General features: G+C 48.9%; 1 protein-coding gene across 3 annotated transcripts in view; it reads left to right on the plus strand.

Annotated features, from left to right (window-relative positions):
- Positions 1 to 24267, plus strand: part of LOC146856404 (ATP-dependent 6-phosphofructokinase, muscle type-like) — a 334110-nt gene that overhangs the window by 220751 nt on the left and 89092 nt on the right. For all 3 annotated transcript variants that reach the window (XM_085654532.1, XM_085654533.1, XM_085654531.1), the window contains one exon: positions 16846 to 16941. In XM_085654532.1, the coding sequence (XP_085510658.1) occupies positions 16846 to 16941 (96 nt within the window). The remainder of the gene's footprint in view (positions 1 to 16845; positions 16942 to 24267) is intronic.

The raw sequence follows: 24267 nt of genomic DNA on the forward strand, positions 1-24267 counted from the left end.
CCTGTAGTCAGCGTCGGCGGGTACGCCTATGCTCAGTGGTGCGTGCAAGTCAGAGTAGCGTTAGCCATCCCTGGACACGTGTTTCGCGGTAGTTGCCGCTCGTCAGCAGGGAGTAGGAAGAGTGTGGGGTTGCAAGTGTAGGCTGCTAAAATCATATCAGGTCTGGTACCTCTCGTGGCAACGCAGGTGCGTAACCTACAGCCCGTCGGCTGTCGGAGCTCAGGGAGCCACTAAATAACTAAACAAAATGGTCGCACACTGCTCCACCCACTAGCGTGTTACCCCGAAGAACTGTGGTCCCTGTAGTCAGCGTCGGCGGGTACGCCTATGCTGAGTGGTGCGTGCAAGTCAGAGTAGCGTTAGCCATCCCTGGACACGTGTTTTGCGGTAGTTGCCGCTCGTCAGCAGGGAGTAGGAAGAGTGTGGGGTTGCAAGTGTAGGCTGCTAAAATCATATCAGGTCTGGTACCTCTCGTGGCAACGCAGGTGCGTAACCTACAGCCCGTCGGCTGTCGGGGCTCAGGGAGCCACTAAATAACTAAACAAAATGGTCGCACACTGCTCCACCCACTAGCGTGTTACCCCGAAGAACTGTGGTCCCTGTAGTCAGCGTCGGCGGGTACGCCTATGCTCAGTGGTGCGTGCAAGTCAGAGTAGCGTTAGCCATCCCTGGACACGTGTTTCGCGGTAGTTGCCGCTCGTCAGCAGGGAGTAGGAAGAGTGTGGGGTTGCAAGTGTAGGCTGCTAAAATCATATCAGGTCTGGTACCTCTCGTAGCAACGCAGGTGCGTAACCTACAGCCCGTCGGCTGTCGGGGCTCAGGGAGCCACTAAATAACTAAACAAAATGGTCGCACACTGATCCACCCACTAGCGTGTTACCCCGAAGAACTGTGGTCCCTGTAGTCAGCGTCGGCGGGTACGCCTATGCTCAGTGGTGCGTGCAAGTCAGAGTAGCGTTAGCCATCCCTGGACACGTGTTTCGCGGTAGTTGCCGCTCGTCAGCAGGGAGTAGGAAGAGTGTGGGGTTGCAAGTGTAGGCTGCTAAAATCATATCAGGTCTGGTACCTCTCGTGGCAACGCAGGTGCGTAACCTACAGCCCGTCGGCTGTCGGGGCTCAGGGAGCCACTAAATAACTAAACAAAATGGTCGCACACTGCTCCACCCACTAGCGTGTTACCCCGAAGAACTGTGGTCCCTGTAGTCAGCGTCGGCGGGTACGCCTATGCTGAGTGGTGCGTGCAAGTCAGAGTAGCGTTAGCCATCCCTGGACACGTGTTTCGCGGTAGTTGCCGCTCGTCAGCAGGGAGTAGGAAGAGTGTGGGGTTGCAAGTGTAGGCTGCTAAAATCATATCAGGTCTGGTACCTCTCGTGGCAACGCAGGTGCGTAACCTACAGCCCGTCGGCTGTCGGGGCTCAGGGAGCCACTAAATAACTAAACAAAATGGTCGCACACTGCTCCACCCACTAGCGTGTTACCCCGAAGAACTGTGGTCCCTGTAGTCAGCGTCGGCGGGTACGCCTATGCTCAGTGGTGCGTGCAAGTCAGAGTAGCGTTAGCCATCCCTGGACACGTGTTTCGCGGTTGTTGCCGCTCGTCAGCAGGGAGTAGGAAGAGTGTGGGGTTGCAAGTGTAGGCTGCTAAAATCATATCAGGTCTGGTACCTCTCGTAGCAACGCAGGTGCGTAACCTACAGCCCGTCGGCTGTCGGGGCTCAGGGAGCCACTAAATAACTAAACAAAATGGTCGCACACTGCTCCACCCACTAGCGTGTTACCCCGAAGAACTGTGGTCCCTGTAGTCAGCGTCGGCGGGTACGCCTATGCTCAGTGGTGCGTGCAAGTCAGAGTAGCGTTAGCCATCCCTGGACACGTGTTTCGCGGTAGTTGCCGCTCGTCAGCAGGGAGTAGGAAGAGTGTGGGGTTGCAAGTGTAGGCTGCTAAAATCATATCCGGTCTGGTACCTCTCGTAGCAACGCAGGTGCGTAACCTACAGCCCGTCGGCTGTCGGGGCTCAGGGAGCCACTAAATAACTAAACAAAATGGTCGCACACTGCTCCACCCACTAGCGTGTTACCCCGAAGAACTGTGGTCCCTGTAGTCAGCGTCGGCGGGTACGCCTATGCTCAGTGGTGCGTGCAAGTCAGAGTAGCGTTAGCCATCCCTGGACACGTGTTTCGCGGTAGTTGCCGCTCGTCAGCAGGGAGTAGGAAGAGTGTGGGGTTGCAAGTGTAGGCTGCTAAAATCATATCAGGTCTGGTACCTCTCGTAGGAACGCAGGTGCGTAACCTACAGCCCGTCGGCTGTCGGGGCTCAGGGAGCCACTAAATAACTAAACAAAATGGTCGCACACTGCTCCCCCCACTAGCGTGTTACCCCGAAGAACTGTGGTCCCTGTAGTCAGCGTCGGCGGGTACGCCTATGCTCAGTGGTGCGTGCAAGTCAGAGTAGCGTTAGCCATCCCTGGACACGTGTTTCGCGGTAGTTGCCGCTCGTCAGCAGGGAGTAGGAAGAGTGTGGGGTTGCAAGTGTAGGCTGCTAAAATCATATCGGGTCTGGTACCTCTCGTAGCAACGCAGGTGCGTGACCTACAGCCCGGCGGCTGTCGGGGCTCAGGGAGCCACTAAATAACTAAACAAAATGGTCGCACACTGCTCCACCCACTAGCGTGTTACCCCGAAGAACTGTGGTCCCTGTAGTCAGCGTCGGCGGGTACGCCTATGCTCAGTGGTGCGTGCAAGTCAGAGTAGCGTTAGCCATCCCTGGACACGTGTTTCGCGGTAGTTGCCGCTCGTCAGCAGGGAGTAGGAAGAGTGTGGGGTTGCAAGTGTAGGCTGCTAAAATCATATCAGGTCTGGTACCTCTCGTAGCAACGCAGGTGCGTAACCTACAGCCCGTCGGCTGTCGGGGCTCAGGGAGCCACTAAATAACTAAACAAAATGGTCGCACACTGCTCCACCCACTAGCGTGTTACCCCGAAGAACTGTGGTCCCTGTAGTCAGCGTCGGCGGGTACGCCTATGCTCAGTGCTGCGTGCAAGTCAGAGTAGCGTTAGCCATCCCTGGACACGTGTTTCGCGGTAGTTGCCGCTCGTCAGCAGGGAGTAGGAAGAGTGTGGGGTTGCAAGTGTAGGCTGCTAAAATCATATCAGGTCTGGTACCTCTCGTAGCAACGCAGGTGCGTAACCTACAGCCCGTCGGCTGTCGGGGCTCAGGGAGCCACTAAACAAAATGGTCGCACACTGCTCCACCCACTAGCGTGTTACCCCGAAGAACTGTGGTCCCTGTAGTCAGCGTCGGCGGGTACGCCTATGCTCAGTGGTGCGTGCAAGTCAGAGTAGCGTTAGCCATCCCTGGACACGTGTTTCGCGGTAGTTGCCGCTCGTCAGCAGGGAGTAGGAAGAGTGTGGGGTTGCAAGTGTATCAAGTGGAAGTTGCCAGTCTTAATTCATTAGGGGCACGCCCTACAACCCTAATCGGCAATTGGCAACGGGATGTGACGTACTGTCAGGAACAACTCACAGCATATTGGGACTTGGGACCTTAGGGTTCCCAGCCAGTTGATATCTGGCCCCCCTTTGTCTCCCACCTGTCATAACTCACAGCTACGGCTGATACTCGAGATAATGTCAGTCCCCCATCTTGAGAGGAACTACCCGCAAGACGATCACCACCCCCACACATTCAATCAGCTGCCACCCAGCTGGGGCTTCCCCCAGTAGCCACACACCTAATAGGACATAGAGATGCATGCTGCCCTGTTCCCAGCGGCCCTCGCATGTATGATTGGACGAACCATACATTTGCTGTATTGTGTCATATGATTGCTGGTAAGCTTGTCTTGTAGCACTCCAACTTTTTGCATTAATAGCTTTGCTTATGTGGTTCTCAGCTTGTTTTGTCTCTAACTCTTGTTCTTCTGTTGTACCTTGCACGTACTGAATCTACCTTCAATAAATATAATTTTTTTAAAGTGGAAGTTGCCAGTAATTACGATTCATTGAAACAAGAATGTCGAATATATTTACAGATTTCACCTGTGCCTAGAGGGGGTTTGGTTTGAACAATGCCTGTTGCACAAGCGCACACACATGACTCATAAACATGCAGCACAGCACCCCTTACAGCCAAAAACCTTACACCACCATCAGACTTGTTTGCCAATTCACAATAATTCAACATCAGCAACAGAGCAAACCCTCTCAACACAATTCAATAAACTCTGTGAACCTGCCCCATACAAAACAGACCATGCACATAAAACACTCCACATCAAACAACAGAAATAAACTCACCACCTCTTAAAACTTCAAACATCCCACTCACAACTTCCACAATATACACATGCTCAGTCTTAACCCATCCAACACTCATAGCACACCAACCTAATATAACCCTTAAAAACAGTGCATCCCCAGCACTCTCCTAGTCCAACACCCTAAATGCTAAAAGCCCGCACCTATCAGAACTTCAACAAGCCAAACGCCTCAGTACCCCTAAATGCATGGCAACCAAAACCACAACAAACCAACATTCTTAGCAAACCCCCAACAAACCAATAATCTCCAAGGTCCCAAACACATCTTATCTTACCTTACCTTCTATCATCCGGGAGGGTATCCTGGGACTGAGCAGGTGTGAGTCTAGCCAAACTTAGAGTCTAGTGGGACTATTCGAAAAGCAAGTTCTTCAGTTTCTTGTGCTATTTAACAAATGAAGAGGAGGATATTATGTGTAGTGGCATATTGTTCCAAGCTTGAGGAGCAATATAGGAGAAGGCTCAACTAACCGGATGCGCTGGATGTATGCAAGTAGGAGCTCAGATGAGCAAAAGTGTCTGGAAGGTTTGTGAAAGCAGATGCAATTGTTGTATGCTGAGCCAGTGGTCTGTAGTGCCTTGAAAGTGTGGATGAGAAGTTTGAAATGTTTCTAGTTTGTGTACGGGGAGCCACTCAAGCTCCTTTAAGTGTGTTGTGATATGAGTGTGCCCTGGGAGGTTGAGAGTATTTCTGCCTGCTGAGCTCTGAATGGCCTGCAGCCTTCTAGTGAGTTTTTGGTGATCCCGGCATGGAGGGTGTTCAAGTTATCCAACTTGCCTGTTACGAGAGCCAGTGTGTTGGTTTTCTGGGTGCTAATTGGGAGTCAATTGAAAATATTCCTCGGCGTCTTATGAAAGGATTGACTTGGTGGTCATGTCGAATTTGCTGTCGATGATGATTCCGACGTACCTGGAGTAGTTTTGTGGGGGTGGGTGTCAGTCGTAGGACTGTTTACCTATAGCTAGAGTCCCAAGGTGACGTCTCTTCCTAAAGATTATGATGTTGGTCTTGCCAGTGTTCAGATTCAACAGTTGGTCTTCATCCAGTGAGTGATTTCAGTCATGCAGGTAGTGAACTTGATCCGGGTACTGGGCACCTTGTCCATGAGGGAGACAAGAAGTTGTGTGTTGTTGGCGTAGTAGAGGATGTTAATGTTGTGTGGCAGACAGTACTGGCTAGAGGGATTATGTATGCGTTGAAGAGGGCTGGGCTTAGAGAGGATCCTTGCAGCACTCCACAGAGGAGGTCATGGGCATCCGAGGTGTAGGGTGCCAGGCTGACTGGGCCTTTCCACTAAGGAAGGAGCAGATCCATTGAAGTGGTTTTCATTAGATTCTAATGTTGTGCGGACGTGGGATGAGGATGGGGTTCAGGAGGATTAGGGCTGCAGTAGGATTAGGGCTGTCATGTCTCCTCTATCCAGAGTCATTGGGATGTCATCTGTGGCGGTGATGATGGCAGTTTCCATGCTGTGGTTGAGTCAGAAACCAGACTGAGTGGTGTTGAGGAGTTGGTGTTTATTGAGGTATTCAGTGAAGTTTCTCTTGATAATTCTCTCTAAGCCTATGGCTGAGACTGGTAGCAGGGAGATCGGTCTATAATTGGCGAGCATTGAAGGGTTCATCGTGTAGTTCTTCAGCAATCGGAGGACAGTTGCGTGTTTCCAAGCATCTGAGAATGTCACAGAGGAGGTGGAGCCATTCAGAATGATTGTGAGCATGGTGCTGATGTGTAGTCCTCTGGAGTGTGCATGGTGGTGACAGGGGTCCAATGTGGCCCCCAAATCGATGGACTTCATGGTGGCAGCAGTTTCTTTTGGAGTGATGATGGGCCATGTGATTAACATTGGTTCTGTAGATAAGATCAGGAGGCGTTTGGAAAGGTCTTTTGGTTCCGGCTGTGGGTTGAAGTTACTGTAAATGAGCGAGCGCGATAGTTGCAGAGTTCCTGCGAGGGGGTAATAAAGTTGGAGGAGGCCGCTGGTGAGGTGAAATCCTTCACAATGGCAAAGATTTATTTGCTTCTGTTGGTGCTAGCATCGATGTGGTCAGCCAGAGAGGCACGTTTGGTTGTTGTGATCATTTAGTGGTAGCATCTCAGGGCATATTTGAATGTGCCCCTGTCTGCCATGTCCTGGGTCATTCTCCATTTTCACTCCAGTTGTTTGCAGCGGTGTTTCATCAGTCTGAGTTCCTTTGTGTCCGAACTGGTCTGGGGTTTAGATCTTGCTGTATTTCTGTGTTTGAGGGGGCCCAGGAGGTGATCCAATTGTTGATGGGTTTTGAGAGGCTGTTCCTGTGTTTGAGTCACTGCCCATCTCCTGTTCATGAGGAGAGTTCTCTGTGTTTGTGGCATATTTTGAGGTTAGAGCCGCAACTTTCTTTTTCTGAAACTGAGTTTGAATTGAGGATTTCCCCTTCTTTACCTGTATGTCAGACAAGCGTTGCGTGTCCTTCTTCAGCTTCACATATTCTTCCTGTTTGCGCTCAGAACACCATCCAATCTCACATTGTTTTTCAGATGAGTCCTGAAAGGAACGACAAGGACAAGTATCAGAACACTACTACCTGTCAGGTGTTTTCAACTGTGTGCGATCACGCATATTATAGCGTATGTTAGACGGCTCCGATGGCAGAGAACCTCCTCGAGATCTAGCTTTGTCTTTAGGTTTGGGTTTGCCCCATCGATTCTTCTTTTTTTTTAAAGAAAACTCAGGGTTCTGCTGGGCATTGTCCTTGTCGAAACTAGGTTTGCCAAGTTGTGGTTTATTTGGTCTGGCTCCCAAATGATTACGATATATAGAGGTATACACTTCAGCAATAATTATAGGTAGCTCACATTCCTGGTTGACTTGCACCACCTGCACAAGCCACTGGCATATAGCAAAAGAAGCTGCTTCGCCTTTAATGTTAGACAGAATCACGGAGGAGACCATCTGGACATTTTATCCCCAAATCCAGGGAAGCTGCTGCTGCATGTATATTCTGTATTTGTTTTAATACCTCCCACAAGACTGACATAGAACGGAGTACCATGCATGATAGTATAGACTGCAGCAAAGACTGTGCCCCAGGTGTTACAGTCACTAATTTGGGAAACCATCCCATGGGGCATGTCAATATTCTGTGGTTGTCTTGTGGTCCTGTAAGAGGAAACACAGCTTCAATTTGACCAATGTTTTGGGCTATCCAAAAAGGAATTTTTCACAGTTTGCGGGAAATTTACCCATAATTTTAGGAATAATTACAGAACTTATTGTAGGTACAGCAGGCAACTGTGGTTGCCCTGCTAATGCCACCCTTGCTGGTATAGCCATCAAGATGCGCGAAACATATTGAGTTAGGCATTTGTGCAGTCTAACTAGACCACTGTATAATTGTACTAGCTCATTAGCATTGAGATTTTGTAAATTAGGGAATGGTGTATAACCAGCCAGCGTTGGCTACGTGGATCCTTCATTACTAAGGGGACCCGTGCGTACATGACTAAGTATGTGTATCAGGGCACCTCGGAACCAATTTTAATGTTTCCAATGAGAAAGTGGAATTTCTAAGAGCTGATACGCTCTGTATTGTTGTGGTGGTGCAACATTAGTGTATTAATTAAATGTTCCTGTATTGGCATCCACAGCTGGAAAATTGACCCAAGAATGAAGTACTTCTAAACAATAGGCATAGTGGGATTTTACCATGCAGATTATGTCGCAGCCTGCATTGCTAAGGCCAGGTAAATGTAAATATGCATGGACAGCAAGTTTGCAATTGTGGCGTTGTAATGAATAAAACAGTAATGGAAAAAGAGTGCAAACACAAATATGGGTAATTTGTTTAAAAGTTCAAGCAAGCTTGAATAACCAACAGAAAAAATGAGGTGCTTCCTAAAATATTGTGGAGGATTAATCCCAAACACCACAGACATCCCCACCATGGAAAATTATCTATCTGTCTAGGTCTACTCTTACTGTGAACACACAGGGATATATGCGATCTCTGGGATTGGCAACGGACCCCATACATGATGTATATAGTTAGGTGGTCTGCATCATGAGTGTAAACTCAGTTTACGCAAGGCTGCATTTCAGGCTCTACAGGCTTTTGTTCCAGGACAGGTCTCTCTGTCGTAATAATCTTTTCTGCCCCCAGCAAGACAAGACACAGTTTATATGATAAAACTACTGTGTTCGAAAGCTGCAGCTTTGCTACCATGTTCTGTCCAAATGTTAGAAGCAGTTGCTGACTCGAAGAAAGAAAACACTGTATTCCAGGCAACCTTCTACAAAATGTGCAGGCTACCTCCCAAGAAGAATCACTGAAAAGCAAACAACATGTACAACGTATTCCTAAAATAATGTCACAAAAACAAATGTGTTAAGTGTGGCTCTGCCAAGCAGATGCAGCCTAAAACATCTAATATGTAGAACTAAGGAAGAACCAAAATGGGCCCAAAAGGGAAATCACTACAGTTGTTGACAGTGGTGTTCCAGTTACTGACAGTGATGCAATTCCAGTTTTGGCAGACTGGTCTGGCGTTGGTGCATGTGCATTAAACTGGGACGGGGATGATTAACTTGATGAGGGTGTGGTCTATTTAGGAGACTTGTGTGGGCTCGTTGACTCTTATGTTGTCAGAGGTGGTAAAAATAGGGTCCATGATGTGTCTGGCAGCGTGGGTAGGTCCCTTTACTCGTTGGGTGAGGGCCAGGCTTCGCAAGGTCTTCGATGACTACTTTCAGGTTGGGGTTGGCGTGGTCTTCCATTTGGAAGTTCTGGTCTCCATGTAGAACATAATTGCTAGAGTCTAGGACTTCTAATGCAGCAAATTCTGAGATGGAATCAGTGAAGTAGGTGCGTGATCCTGGTGGTCTGTAGATGAGAGTGCTGCTTAGGGTGACGTTGGCTGTGACGTAGAGCTTAAGCAATATGTTTTCCATGTTGAAGGATGAATTGTCTGTGGAGGTGGCATTTTTGTGGACGATGATGAATCAGCATCTGGGCTTGTGAAGACTGTCTTGCTTGGTGATCTTGTATCTGGGGTTGATGGCTGTGGCAGTCATGTGCTGATGTGGGGTTCAGCCAGGTTTCTGTGAGGAAAAGTGGGTCCGGGGCAGCTGGTCCCTGATCTCTATGGCATGTTTGGAGAATGAGAGGGTGTTGAGGAGCATGTGGAGTATTGTGTGGGTGGTTGCCGGACTGCATGAGTGTTAGAGATTGGGGTATTGGGTGCTGTCAATGAGGGCGCGATGCACATTTGGTGTGTGTAAGTGCATGAAAATGTACAGGAAGTGCAGGAGAATGTTCCCTCTGTGTTATGTCATGCAGCAGGCCAACAGCGTGTGGAGCGGTGGCATGAGCAGATGTGCCCCTGTGCTATCTAGTTCAATGGCTAGGTAGTACAAGTGAACAGGGAAGCCATCTTGAGTACATGTACTAGGCACTAGTCATTACGAGTTCCCCAGCTATATGATGGCTTCACTGAAACCTATGGTGTTTGGTATCAAACACCATGTCTTAATAAATCCATACTGATGTCAGTAGTGGATTTAGAAAGACATGCACCCAGAGGGCAACACAGAGGTGCCCCTGAAAACCTACCAACCTTTAGTGTGCTGCCTGACTGGTACTGACCAGCCTGCGCACCAAAGCCACGTTTCTGACCCCTGGAGGTGAGAGCCCGAACTCTCTGAGATCAGAAACAATGCCTGCTCTGGCCAGTGGTTTTGTCACCTCTTCCAAGCAGAATGTAATTAGCAAATCAAGGCAGGAAGCTTAAAAGGCCTCTACCGCCCTTGATATGTGACCCCAGATTCCCCCAGACAGGGGAAATGCCACCCCCTGCCCAGGGCCCATTTGGCACTAGCACAGGCAGGAAAATTAGGTATTCAGGAGGCGTTTTCACTATCAGGTCAGTTACACCCCTATGGTGGGCTACCTGAAGTGAACATGAAAAGTAGAATTCCACCATATTGTTTTTGGGTGAAATTAGATACATAGGGTCAGGGTTATGGCCACTCCCCATAGAAAGTGGTCATATTGGGGGTGTAGGCTCCCCAAAGGTAAGTAGCCCAATGGCTACTACCCTACACTGGCCTTAATGCCCCTAAATTGAGTAGTTAGGTGGCACTCCTGACACCAGGAACACAAGATTCGACAGACACAAGACGAGGAGGACAAAAAAGAGCGCAGAAGGGATAACTGAGGACCAAAAGCAGATTTTTTGGCTCCAAACCCTGCCAGCCTGTACCTGTCCTGACTATCGCAAAAAAACAACTCGTCCTGCCGTTGTCAAGAACCCCGTTGGGCTGCCGGCACTTCACAAATTGCCAGCAATATCCCTTGGAGTAGAGGAGCTACTCCCCTGCAGCTTGCAGGCACCAAACAACAAAGTCAGGTCCACTGTTCTGCTGGAGCCTTGGTTCAGATTAATCTCCCCACCTAGTGAGAAGACGCCAGGACCAACCGGAGCCGCCCATCACCAATACCCGGGGTACCGGACCCCTTGCAGCAACCAAGTTTGAGTGCAACCCGAATTCCAGTGACTCCAAGACCGAGCAGCCGTGAAGGGACGTCCGCACTGCAGAGACCTACTTCGAGAGTGGCCCAGCTGTCCTGTTTTTTTTGTCCCCTAAACCTAAGAGACCAACATCTGTGAGTGACGTGATGCACAAGCCCAGCTGACCTAACCACTCTACACCCAGTCACGACTGGCATTAATCGCAGGTGGTGGGGGCAGAATGTCACGCAGGGATAGGGGGAGATACATTTTATAATAATTTTTTTTAACGTACCTGTCCGCTGGCTGGGTCCCGCGTTTTCTTGGCTCCTGCTCCTGCTCTCCTGCCTCTGGAACAGGAAGCAGGCAGCCTTCCTTCCCTCCCCTAAGCCAATCACAATGCTGCAATGGCAGCGTTATGATTGGTGGGGACGCTGCTTAGCCAGGGGCTTACGTGAAGGCCATTTTCTCCATGTAGGCTGCATTGCAGCCTGCTTGGAGGAAGGGCAGAGTGTGCATGACTGGTTTGGACTGCCCCAGAGGGCCGACCAAACAGTCATTGTGCTATCAGGAGTGGGCACACCACTCCTCCCCTGCTCACAGAGCAGCCACGCCCGCCCGCAACCAAACCCTTCTGCTTTCTCGCAGTGCGAGAAGCAGAAACATAAAATGGTAGTAATTACCATTTTATGGTTCTGCTTCTCTCACTGTGAGAAATCAGTGGGGAGCCGCTCCTCCGCCCTAGTGGAGGAGCCGCTCTTGACTACACCCGATCCCCTTGCCCGGGTTCCCAAGAACCAACTGTACTTCTTTGTTCCCAGAGCCCTCACAAACCAAGCCCCCTTATTGGGAGCTCTCAGACTTGTCCTCAAGTTCCCCTCTGCAGCCTGTTTCTAGGTGCCCGTCCCTTTCTAATTTGGTGTAGTGCTCAAAGCTACCAACCCGACCAACACCTCTGCACCCGGACGCTCCATGGCAGGTAAAGACTTACTGCTGGTGGTTCTTTGGACCTTGGCCCCTACCACCTTAACTCCTGAAGGGATCCTCAGAAACCTATTGCGAGAAACTGTATGCAGTATATGCCTTTTTCCCCATAGGAAAGCATTGCCCCCTAATGACGCTTTTGAGTGAACATTTTACTTACCTGTTAAACGAATAACTCGAAAAGTACTTACTTGATCACGAAGTCCTTGGTGTTGAAATTTATATAAAAATACATCTTATATTTCTAAATTGGTCTCGGATTTATTCTGGAATGTGTATCATTTGTTGCCTCTGTGAGTACAACAGATGCTTAGAACTACCCTCTGATAAGCCTAAACTGCTTGCTCACACTACCACAAAAGAGAGCATTTGAGATTATTACTTGAGCCTCTGTAAACCAATAAGAGTTGCCTGAACTCTCTGCACAGTGTATCTCATTTTGTTGCACTATATAGTGAGCCAGCTTCCTGGCGGGGTGTCAGGTGAAGGGGGGAGGATCAGGGTTCCTGGCCCTGGATACAGATGGGCTTTCCTTTGGCACACCAGCGGGCGTCTGCCTTTAAGGAGGTCCTGGGAAGAGGGGGAGAGTGATATCACTTCCTGCGTAAGTGGATGATAGAAAATCCAGTGATGTCAAGCCCTATGCAGATGGATGATGGAAAATCCAGTGATGTCACTTCCTGTCCAGCGGATGATGGAAAATCCAGTGATGTAATTTCCTGTGTAGATGGCTGATGGAAATGATTCCTCTTTTTTTACTTCTTTTAAAGACCGTTTTAGTGGGAAACTAGTGATGTCACTTCCTGTGGAGATGGATGATGGAAATCCGTGATTTCACTTCATGTGAAGATAGATAATTAGAAAAAAATAAGTCCAGAACCTTGCCCAAATCTCCAGCATGGTCAAAACACTCACAAATTCAACATGTATGACAACACAGCATCCCAACAGAGTCATCGCATACATAAAGTGCCACAGACACCATTACCTCAATATCTGCTACACCACGATTTCTAACATTTCTTAAAACACACTCACTCACAAACACACACAACCATACACAATCCTACACACACTGCCATCCTCATTGAAATAATATCAATGGTTCCTTTTCTTAAGAGTTTTATGGTGGAAATGTTGAAAATAACTATCCCCGATCTATCTCTACATTATGAACTATCCAGCACTGTCTTCTCTGGACACTGCCAGCAAGCTGTTGAACAGCACCTGGGAATATGCCATATTATTCCCAGTAGTTTTAAAGTGAAGTCAATATCTGTCAGCTGCTTCTTGGATTCATCCTTACTGCTCTTCGCATTTGACTTGTGTTTTGGTCAGATGGTCTGTCTCTGATCGCCCTTCCTTTCCTTGCTGTCCAAAAATGCCTGTTCTCTGTGGCTCCAGTGAGTGGTTTGATGTGATCTGGTAGTCCCCTTTTAAACGTGCTGGAATCAGCTAATGCCCTTCTGTGTATCTTCCCACTACTTCCTCTAGCTGGTTCAGGGAAGCTAAACTTTTTATCTGCTTTCTCCCATGGTGCAGCACTTGGACCAGTTCCTTCCTTAGTGATAGCCTAATGATCTGTTAAATATGCATGCCAGGTGTTGTTGTTCTTGCATATCTCTTCCATCCACATCTATATTGCCAAACACTGGTAATGTGCAGATCACAGCCAGTTCTGATTGCCCCTGCTTGTCTTTTGTCAATATTGCCACCTCGCTACCTGAGTTTAGACTCTGATTTAGGCATGACTTCCCTATCATTCTCCTGGGGACCTAATGGAGCGATGCATAGCATGGTCAAAGTGGAGATGTGCATGTTCTTATTTGTATTCTTCATTGACGGATGGCACTGCCAATGTGGCTTTAAGTAAAATTCTTGTGAATGCCATTCTGTGAGAAGCTGGCTTGGTATATGGTGTACAAATATGTAAGTGGGCACCTTGCACCAATCCAGACAACCCTTATGGTGATTTTAGTGGTCTTAGACAACCTTAGAAAGTTCTCTGAGTGGTAGCTGTGGAGAGCAGCCTTCAGGCTTAGTCCAGAAGAAGTGTAAAGCAGCTTTTTTAACCAGAACATAATCTTATAGGTATAGACTAAGTGAAAAAGAACGACACAGTGTATTTATAAAAAATATGTATCTTTTATAAGACACTCACACATACAGATATCTCCTAGCCGAAGATATACACAATGCACACAATACTTTTCAATAAAAACAGGTAAGTAGCACGAAACACACAGTGGTCACCAGAGGGAGACCAAACCATATACTAAAATAGTGGTATGCAAACTACGGCTCCAGTCAAGACACTACCCAGAAGATGAAAAAGTGCCAGGGACCCAAGGAACCACCCGAGGTAAGTAACCAGGAACCCCATGGACGCCGTGTGCAGGGTAGGAACATGACCGTGGCCTCAATTCAAGCCAATGGTTAAGTCGCTGTTGCAATTTTAAAGAGGAACCCTTCCCAGTGGACCCTGAAGAAACCCAGTGGAAGACAGAAGGTTGAAGAGCCACCCCACCCGAGGATACCCTAGGAACCAGGATACCTATACCAGGGAAGCCAGGTGCATAGATGTGCAGTGGCGTCGGAAACCGCAGTCGAACTCGATGGAGGACTTCATGAAGATGCGGCTGCTGGGGAAGGTGAAAGTGTCCGGTGGAACCTAAAGGTGGATTCAAGTTGAGAAGTACCTGCAAGCAGAGGGAACAGAATCTATGCCACTCAGGAGTGACCAGGATGCACGGAAGACGAATGCCCTTCGATGTCAAGTGTTGCAGGAGAGATGACTGACCTTGGAGCTGCAGCTGTGAGGACCAGGCGACGCTGTGGAAGACCAGGAGCCCTTCACGAGCTGTTCCACGTCGGATGTCGAGGGGTCGGTGTCTGTCGGGAGCACCAACAAGCCTTGGCAACTGCTAACAACATGGAAAGTGAAGAAGGTGCAGTGTCGGGACCAGCAAAGTCCAGGTGACTCACCACAAGCAGGGGAGTCAGGGAAGGCCCCGAGCAATCAGGGGAGCTCAGAGAATTCAAAGATGACTCTCAAGTGGACCCACTGGCCGGAGGCACTGGAGTCACAAGAGGACCTTAAGCAGCTCACCAAAGATGCAGGCCCACGGTGCAAGTGTTGTGGTGAGGACATAGATCTCGGTCGCTAAAGATGCTTGAGTTTGGGACTACTTGGAGCACAAAGATCTTGGTGGAAGGAAGCCAACAAGCCTTTGCAACTGCAAGTCATTGCGGTGCACAGGGGTACGGTTCCTGCAGCCCCTACGAGGGATACTGGCCTCAAAATTGGTAAGAGGACAGGGCAGGCCTTGAGGGATGTGGAGAATCACCACCTGCGTTGCTGAGCCTATCGGAGTCCGTGGAGCCCAGGATCAGCAGACTGGTCAGCTTAGTTGCTGTGCCTGCAGATACATGGAAGCAACTCCTTCACTTCAAGGGAGATTCCTTCAGGTGTCTTGGATGCCCACAGACCTTGGAAGGTTCCAGTATGGTGCACAGGCATGGTCGTTGCAGCAGGCGAGCAGCACAACGAGATCAGGAGCCGCAGGAGGCTTCCCAGTTGCAGTCTTGATGCCCAGAGCGAAGTCCAGAGTGCCCAGACGGTTGAAGAAGAAGTGGTGTCTTGAAATGAATTTTGTCCCACAACGAATCTAGGGACCGACCTTCAAGTAAGTCCTTAAGTACCCTAAGGAAAGGGTTGGGACGATTCAGGGTTCTCTCCCAGGGGAGAGATCAGACTATGGGGAGAATACTCCCATGTCCTTTGTCCAGTTTCGCGGTAGAGCGGGAGCCAACATCTCCCTGAGCTGGTTTGGACTGGACTATGCAAGGAGGGCACCAAGTGTTCCCTTCAAGCAGACTGAGTGGCACTAGTAAGCGCTTCCACCCTGCCCCAATACACTAAACCCTGTCTGGGAGGTTGTCACACCTCCCTGTGGCAGGATACCTATTGTTCTGCCTTCCCCTGCTCGAGTTTGGCTTAGCAGCAGGAGGGCAGAATTGTGTCGCTGGACGGCTGCAGCCATGTTGGCCAGACCTAGTCTTGAAGACTGGTACCGGGAGCACTGAGGGCCTCCTGGAGGAGCATTAGGGGGTAGGTAATCATACCTCCCTCACCGTTTACGGTGTGTGGGTATGATTCCAACATGTTTGATACAAAACATGATTGGGTTAGTTACAGCCAGTCTAGAGATGGTCATCGCGTAATGACGCATGGCCTGTCTATGTATCTTAATGGCTGATGTACTTACAGCCCAGGAAAATGGACTCCGTAGGCTGTAGGGGTGTCCTGCTCATGCACGTGCACCCTCCCACTAAGAACCAAGCACCCTGCCTTCAAGATTGAAAGGCCTGCTTTAGGTGTGACTTATAGGTTGTAAGTGCAGTGACCCTAGATATAGGTAAAACTATATCTTTCATAAGTGGTGTTAGCACCAGCTTACACAGGCTGCAATGGCAAGCCTGTAGTTACAGTTTGAGTGGTCCCTCATGGGTGGCATAATACATGCTTCAGCCCATGGAGGACCAATGGTGTACCTATGCCCTGGGTACCTCAGTACCATATATTTGGACTGAAAAGGGTACACCAGTGTCCAATCTGGGATGCACTTAAGTACTTACCATACCAATTCACGAGAGAAAGCACAGAGACTGGGGTCCTGATTAGTAGGATTCCAGTCAGACTAGCCAGAAACAGCATAACACCAAGCTAAAAGTGGGGGTAGCGATAAAAGCAGATCCTACTTTCCTACACATTCCATTAAATATGATCTGTTTAGCCAGCAAGGTGGCTCAGCAAAGCAGTGCTGAGGCTCACATCTAGCGTGACTCGCAAGTTTCGAGCTCAAATCCTAGCATGACCAGCCAGCTAAGCTGGTGCACTTTCTAGATTAGAAATTGAGTACAGCTAAATTGGGTGATAAAATCAAATATGTACAGCATTTGCAAAGAGCAAGACTTCATTCTTAAACACTATAGCAGAACAAATTATTATTGTTGTTGTTGTTGTTACTGTTAAACATAATTGTATTTTTTCAGACCAGAGGCCGAGGATCTAGATTGAATATCATCATTGTCGCTGAGGGAGCCATTGACTTACAAGGGAACCCCATCACCTCTGAAGATGTTAAAAATGTGAGTTTGAACTGTTCCCCATCTTGTTAACCTGTTGTTAGCAGTCTTCCATTGTTTTAAGTTGTAAGTGCACAGATTGCATCTTAAACAAATCTTGATAAGGCTAGGATGTCTTCCAGTCTCTTAACATTTTCCTTTAGAGCGGCATTATAATATGGAGAATGACTGTAAACACTGCACTAGCTGTGTTGTGTGATTGGTGCAGCCAGGTACTACCCTGTTGTTACCAAGTACTTAGTATTGCAACGCCTTCAGACTGTAAACACTGCACTAAGTCTATCATGTGGCTGATTTTTAGCCAGCAGCACTTTGCATGTTGGTAAGTGACTTTTAAGAACATAGGGCCTGATTTGATCTTGGCGACGGGTTACTCTGTTCCAATGGTGACAGATATCCTGTCCGCCGGAATATAAATCCCATAGGATATAATAGGATTTATATTTCGGCGGACGGGGTATCCTTCATCATTGTGACGGGGTAACCCATCTGCAAACATCTAAATCAGTCTCATAGTCTTGAGAGAAGCTCTAATCTTCAGCACAATGAGGTTTTGGCTGTTGGATATAAACGTCTCCTCTTTATTAGCACTGTGTCTGCAATGCTGGGGTCGTCTCAGCCAATCCCAATGCTTAAATGCTGGCACTCACTTCTTCAGACTAGGTTCAGAGAAAGAATGAGGCAGGGATATAGAGCAGGCAGGGATTGTTGGCCTATTGGTCTGCCTCTGTTTAGCATTAGAAAGGGGAGTGTGCTTTCCATGTATCCATTGAATTCAGTTCAGGATAACATTTGCCCATTCCTAATTCTCTCTAAAGTATGGATATTGGTTTATCTCCCCCTGCAAGTGCAAGCGCTTCTTTTACTTTGGTGGAGTCTGCTGGCTGATTGGGAAAATCAAACCATCTTTCTTGTGGCATAATTTCATGCCTCCTGTATAACAGTGGAGACACCTAAGATAGCAGTTCTAATGTTCCTGTTGTCATGAGGATTCTCGGTGCTAGCATCTCCAGAGTCTGTTCTGCATCAAGGCAGAGGGCCTTGTAGATGTTGTGCAAGCACACAAGAGAGCATAAGGAGCTCGAGAGTTAGATGGGCCACCAGCATTCTAAGGAGTTACCATTGAGGATTATCTAAATGCCTTAACTACTGCGAAATATAGAAGATAGTAGTAAAGGGAACTCAGTCAGTCAGTCAGAAAACTTTATTTCGGCTTTAGCCATAAAAGTACATAAGAGACATAATATTATTAAAAGTTGATACAACATTAGTCTAATAAAACTCATTCGTCATTACATGAGATAAAAACAGATAATAAGATACAAGTAAAAAGACCAAATTAACCTAAGTGAGGTAGCAGTTTTCTTCTAATTAGCCACATTGAGAAAATAAATTTGGCAATTACAGTAGCATATAGAGGAGAAGTGTCATGCTTCAACAACCTATGGAGTTCCATGCAATGTCTAGCCCCTATATTCTTGGCTAGTTGAATTATCCATAATCTGCGCGGGGTAGTATATGCCGGACAGAAAAAAACGACATGTACCTCAGTTTCTTCAAGAGTACCACAACCAGGGCAGGATTGCCGAACTGAGCCCAGCCACTTATTTGTTCTCGAGAAGAGCGGGAGGGAGCCGTGCCTGAACTGTAGATAAAGTTTTTTGGCCATGACTGGATGAATCAGGTCTATTACAGACTCAAATTTATAACTAATTTTGGCCTCTAGAAATACAGAAGTCAAGTTTGCTGTGGTGGCAGATTGAATAAGGTGAGTCAAGTTTCTTTCCTCCAGAATTTTTGCCAGAGATCTCTTAGGAAGAGAAGGGCATGCATTCTCCGGAGAATGCCAGAGGTCTTCTCTCCCTATCTCCCTTAGTGATTTCTTTATATAGGCTAGCCAAGGGATGGCACCTGCCGTTTGGATCAACAAAATGGACTTCAGTTCCTCCTGAAAGTTTATCAGTTCAGGGGTACTCCATAGGCGGCGCCAATACATTACTGGTCTGGAAGCAACCATATCCGTAATCTGTTGGATGCCTAAGTCCATCCTAAGTGGCTGCATAGGAGTGCTTGTTGGAAGTGCAAGTATGTTTCTAAAAAATTTGTTTTCTGACTTAAGTAAAATCGGGGAGGGGGTATGGCCCCATAGTTCTGCTCCATAAGCTGCAACACCCCGGGCCTGGGTCTTGTAAATCTCTACGAGTGGGCTAATCAGTTTGAGGTGGCTGTTTTTATGCATCTTAATGATGCCCCCGGTTATTTGGACAAGTTTCAGGTTTACTTTAGAGATCTGAGGTCCCCAGGTCATTTTGTTAGTAAGGGTCAGACCCAGGTAATCAAATGTGGTGACCCGTTCTAAGGGCTGGCCGTCCAATTTAGGGGTAGGGTGGTTGGTAGTGTCTGCGTGGAACACCATGTATTTAGTTTTGCTTACGTTAATGACATTCACCCTTATGCATCAAGCCAAAATCCAGTCGGTAAAATACCGATTCGGTAATAGCTCCCGGTATTGTGTTAAAAATACCCAATCCCAATGCATCAACCCAAAACCCGAGCAAATAACGAATCGCTAAATAAATAACCTCGAACATACCGAATCGCTAATACCAAAAATGCTAATTTACCGAATCGCTAAATACCGAATCCGCAATTACCGAAATCACTATTAGCTCCCGGAAATTGCCAATAGCAAATAAAGAATCGCACCCCAATGCAAGAAAACTCGCTAATTCCGAAAATCCCAAAAATCGCTATTTTGCCAGAGCTAAATAAGGGGAATCAAAACCTGGAGGTAAAGTCAAAAAAAAAAAAAAAAAAAAAAAATATATTCCTACATGTGCAAATGATTGAGGCAATCACTAAACCCTTAAATTTGGCCCAGGAGACCCTGTTGGCTCCCCCAAAATGGCTGCCCTCTACGTGCTTGCAAGGAGGATGCGGATCAATGCAGCAGGACAGCGCAGGAGAAGGGTACAGGAGAGAGTGTTCAGACTGCGCATAACCCTGCTCGGCCAGAATGAGGACGAGGTGTACCAGAAATATCGCCTCAATCGCGCTATGATCATGCGCCTGATTGCAGACCTGGAACCATTACTGCAGCACCAGACCCACCGGACAAATGCTATCCCTGCGCACGTTCAGGTACTATGCAGCCTGCACCTACTGGCCTCTGGGAGTTTCCAGGGGGTAATTGCGGTTGCTGGAGGTGTTTCGCAAAGCGCACTGTCACGCTTCTTCCAAAAATTCCTAGATGCCATGCTGACAATGCTCCACAGACACATCAGCTTCCCCACAACCCCACAGCAGTTGGACCGCACTAAACAGGCATTCTACCAGGTGGCACAATTTCCACATGTGATTGGATGCATCGACTGCACGCATATCCCCATATGCCCTCCGTCAGCAAATGAGTACCTTTTCAGGAACCGCAAGTCATACCACTCGATCAACGTGCAGGTTGTGTGCGATGCCAACAACATCATAACGGACCTAGTGGCACAATTCCCAGGGAGCACACACGACTCCTACATCTTCCGCAACAGTGGAATGCACAGGCGACTACTCAATGGCGAATTTGGAGAGGGACTCCTGTTAGGTAAGTAGAACTACGCTTCCCCACACCAACACCACACATGTATGTACATCACCAATGCTAAGTCTATGCTTCTATCTTCTAGGTGACAGTGCTTACGCCCTGCGGGAATACATACTAACCCCATACCTAAATCCAGCAACCCCGCAGGAACATCGCTACAACGCTGCACACATCAGCACGAGGAATGTGATAGAGCGGACTTTTGGGATTCTCAAGAGCCGCTTCCGTATCCTCCACAAGACTGGCGGCGCAATGCTATACCAACCAGACACATGCTGTCGAATAATTGCTGTATGTGCAATGCTGCACAACATTGCCACCAGAAGGGGGATACCCATGGAGGTGGACAGGGATGACGACCCCCAGGCTGACCAACCACCCGCCCAACGACGACCGGCACACATCCCAAACACAGCAGAGGGCCATAGGAGGCGGACAGACATAACGCAAAATCATTTTTGACCCTGGGTAAAATGAGACATTACAAGTTGGTGTTGGGTGCAACTGTTTAATGCACAGTAGCACTGAGGATTGTGCAACAGAACTAGCATTGTGAATCATGCTCCGATTGCATAAATGTAAATAAAAGGTTCCTTAAAGTCAGGCCTGTGCAAACAGAATAATTGGATGGCCATGGTTGCTCCACCATGGACCTGCAGCATGTACAAATTTCTAGTGCCGCTTGCCACGTACACCAAGCCTCCGCTCAGGTGCATCCATACCCTCACCACGGCCTGTCCCCGTGGAGGCACGCGAACTTCGGCGCCTGGTGCTGGCCTCTGCCAGTGACACGCTGCTGACACTGGAGGCAGCCTCACTGGTGTCATCCCCTCCCAATGCTGCAGCACTGCATGTGCTGCTCTGAAGTTGTTCCACAGCAGTGGTGATGTGTCTCAGTGACTTGGCAACATCACCGCAGAAGTGCCCAAGGTCCACCTGCAGGGAGACTGTGCGGCGTGCCAACACAGCGGTGCAGTTGCTGTGCCGTTGTATGGCCTTGGTAGCGGCGGCAGAACGCAACATTAGCTGCCGGTTACTCCTCCTCTGGGACTCATGGCCCTCCCTGATGGCACGGGTGAGCTCACGTACCTCCTCCCTGAGCTGAGCATTGCCATCAGCAACCGCAGTGGTCTGGTCCCTGACCGCCGTGCCCATGTCCCTGACCGCGGAGCCCATGTCGGTGACTGCTGCAGTCATGGCGCGCATCTCCCTCGCTAGGCGCACGATGTTGCAGCTGATGCTAGCCACATGTCTTCCCTGCAGGTTCTGTGTGCGCAGCATCCTCTCCTCAATTGCAGAGGTTGTTGGGACATCCTGGTCAGCTGAGGAGACGGAACTGCGACGGGCCCTGTGACGCCGTGCGTATCTTGAGCCTCCATGTGGTGCAGCAGGTGGTGTGGATGTGCGCTGCGTGGGTGCCAATTGAGGGGGGGGGTTGCCATCTCCTGCAAGGGCGCAACTTGGTGCCTGTGCCTCTGCGGTATTGTGGCTGCACTGGCTGCAGGCTGGCTTGCTGGTGCCGTTGCTTGTGGCGCAGGTGGTGGTGCCTTGGCTTGTGGCGCAGGTGCCTTGGCTTGTGGCACTGGTGCTGGTGCCGATGATTGTGGCGCTGGTGGAGGTGGTGCTGGTGGGGTGGCAGGTGTTGGCGGTGCGTGCGCATCCTGCACAGTCTCCTGGTCTGACTCCACGGGTGTCTCAGAGATGATCAGCTGGTCGCTGTCGTCAGAGTCCCCAGGTGATGCATCTGTGTGTGAAACAGTGCATGATTAGTGGGATGATTACACCTACATAGTGTTGTACCCATCAATGTCCCTCTGTGGTCCAACAAATGAACAGTCTACAGCCATGTACAACATATGTGTTGTGTGAGGATTTACGCCTGTGCCTGCACTCTGGGCTGACTAGACTACAACTCCCAAGATGCAGTAGTGTCATGTGTGGAACTGTCTGTGCCAGAGCTGCAGACACAGTGAGATTGGGCTGGGGGCATGGGTATGGATTTACGCTATGCTGGGTGTGGCACAGGCATGCATCTTACCTTGGGCACTTGTGGCTGCGCCGGACGTGTCCATCTGGATCACCCCCACGACGGCTTCCCGCTCTATCGTCCCTTCCACAAGGTCCTCCAGGGCTGTGTTGGATGGTGCAGTGCTTGTTCCGCCTCCAGTCCTTCTTGCCTCCCGGAGCCTCTCAGCAATCCTCTCTTTTGCGCGCTTCCGGAGGTCATACCACCGTTTTTTGAGATCGTCGATGCTGCGGCTAGTGACGCCAACCGCATTGATCCTCTCACGGATGCGCTGCCAGATGCGCCGCTTCTCAGTCTCAGGCACCTTGAGGGACAGCTTGCCAAAGAGGCGGTCGTGTTTGCTGGCCACTCCCTCGATGAGGTACTCCAGCTCCCTGTCTGAAAACTTCTTCTTGCGCTTGCGTGCAGATTCAGCGCTGGATGGCACTTCCTGCGACATGATGGATGTGTGCTGTGACTGGCAGAATCTGTGTGGCCTCACTCTGCACAGCCTGTCCTTCTTTCCAGCTCCTGTCTGCTCCTCTGTCGAGGCTATGTGGGTGGGGCAGCAGTATTTCCTGGTTGGTGATGTCATCAGCCTGTTCCCGGTGCGACGCGGCAATTTGCGATTTCGCTATTACCGATTCGGTAATTGCTAATTCGGTATTACCGAACTCGCTATTAGCCAAATCGGTATTACCGAACTCGCTATTTGCTAGTGGGGCCGTTTGCGTGCCCCGCTATTAAGGAATCGGTAAATTTAGCGATTTTTAAGGAATCGCTAAATTTTACCGAATCTGTTGATGCATGCCAATTACCGATTCCTTAATGGCGATTCCTTATTTTTCGCTATTAAGGAATCGGTATTAGTTTGGTTGATGCATATGCCCCTAAGTTCCTTTTCCTGCAAAAGGATGCAAAGCCGTCCAGGACTCTTCCCATCCCCATAGGGGTCCTGGAGAGAAGCAAGGTGTCATCAGCAAACATTAATGCAGGGATTTTCCTACCCGCCAGCTTGGGGGCGTCAATGTCTCTTAGGGTCAGAATGTCCTCGACGAGCCCATTTAAAAATAAGGCAAAAAGTGTTGGGGCAAGAACACACCCCTGTCTTACTCCCTTTTCAACCCCAAATGGGGACGTAAGTTCACCCTTTAATCCAAACCTGACCCTGGCGAAAGTGTCTTTGTGGAGTCGCTCTAGTAAGTCGCAAAGATAAAGGGGTACTCCCATCTCCTTTAGTAGGTCCCAAAGCTGGCTGCGGTCCACCATATCGAAGGCAGACTTTAAGTCAACAAAGGTGAGATAAAGACTGCCCCCTTCTAAGATAATGGTTTTCCAGTGGATCAGTTGCAGCCTAAACAATTGATCCACAGTTGACATCTTTGCTCTAAAGCCCACCTGTAGGGGAGTTAAAATGTTGGAGTCCACCATCCAGGTCTGGAGTCTCCCTAGAAGGATACGAGCAAAGATCTTCTGGGCTACATCGATGAGGCTAATAGGCCTATAATTAGCCGGATCGAGTGGGGAGCCCTTTTTATAGATTGGTATTATCTCGGCTCCGGCCCATGTAGATGGTAATGGCATTCCACCTAAGATTGCATTATAAAGGCCATAGAGATAAGGGACCCAAATATCAGGCTCGCTTTTAAAAAGGTCTCCTGGGATCTTGTCTAAGCCGGGGGCTTTATTAGGCAATACTTTGCTAAGAGCCACTCTAATCTCGCTGAAG

The sequence above is a fragment of the Triturus cristatus genome, chromosome 4_1, assembly GCF_964204655.1.
Source record: "Triturus cristatus chromosome 4_1, aTriCri1.1, whole genome shotgun sequence".
Taxonomy (NCBI): domain Eukaryota; kingdom Metazoa; phylum Chordata; class Amphibia; order Caudata; family Salamandridae; genus Triturus; species Triturus cristatus.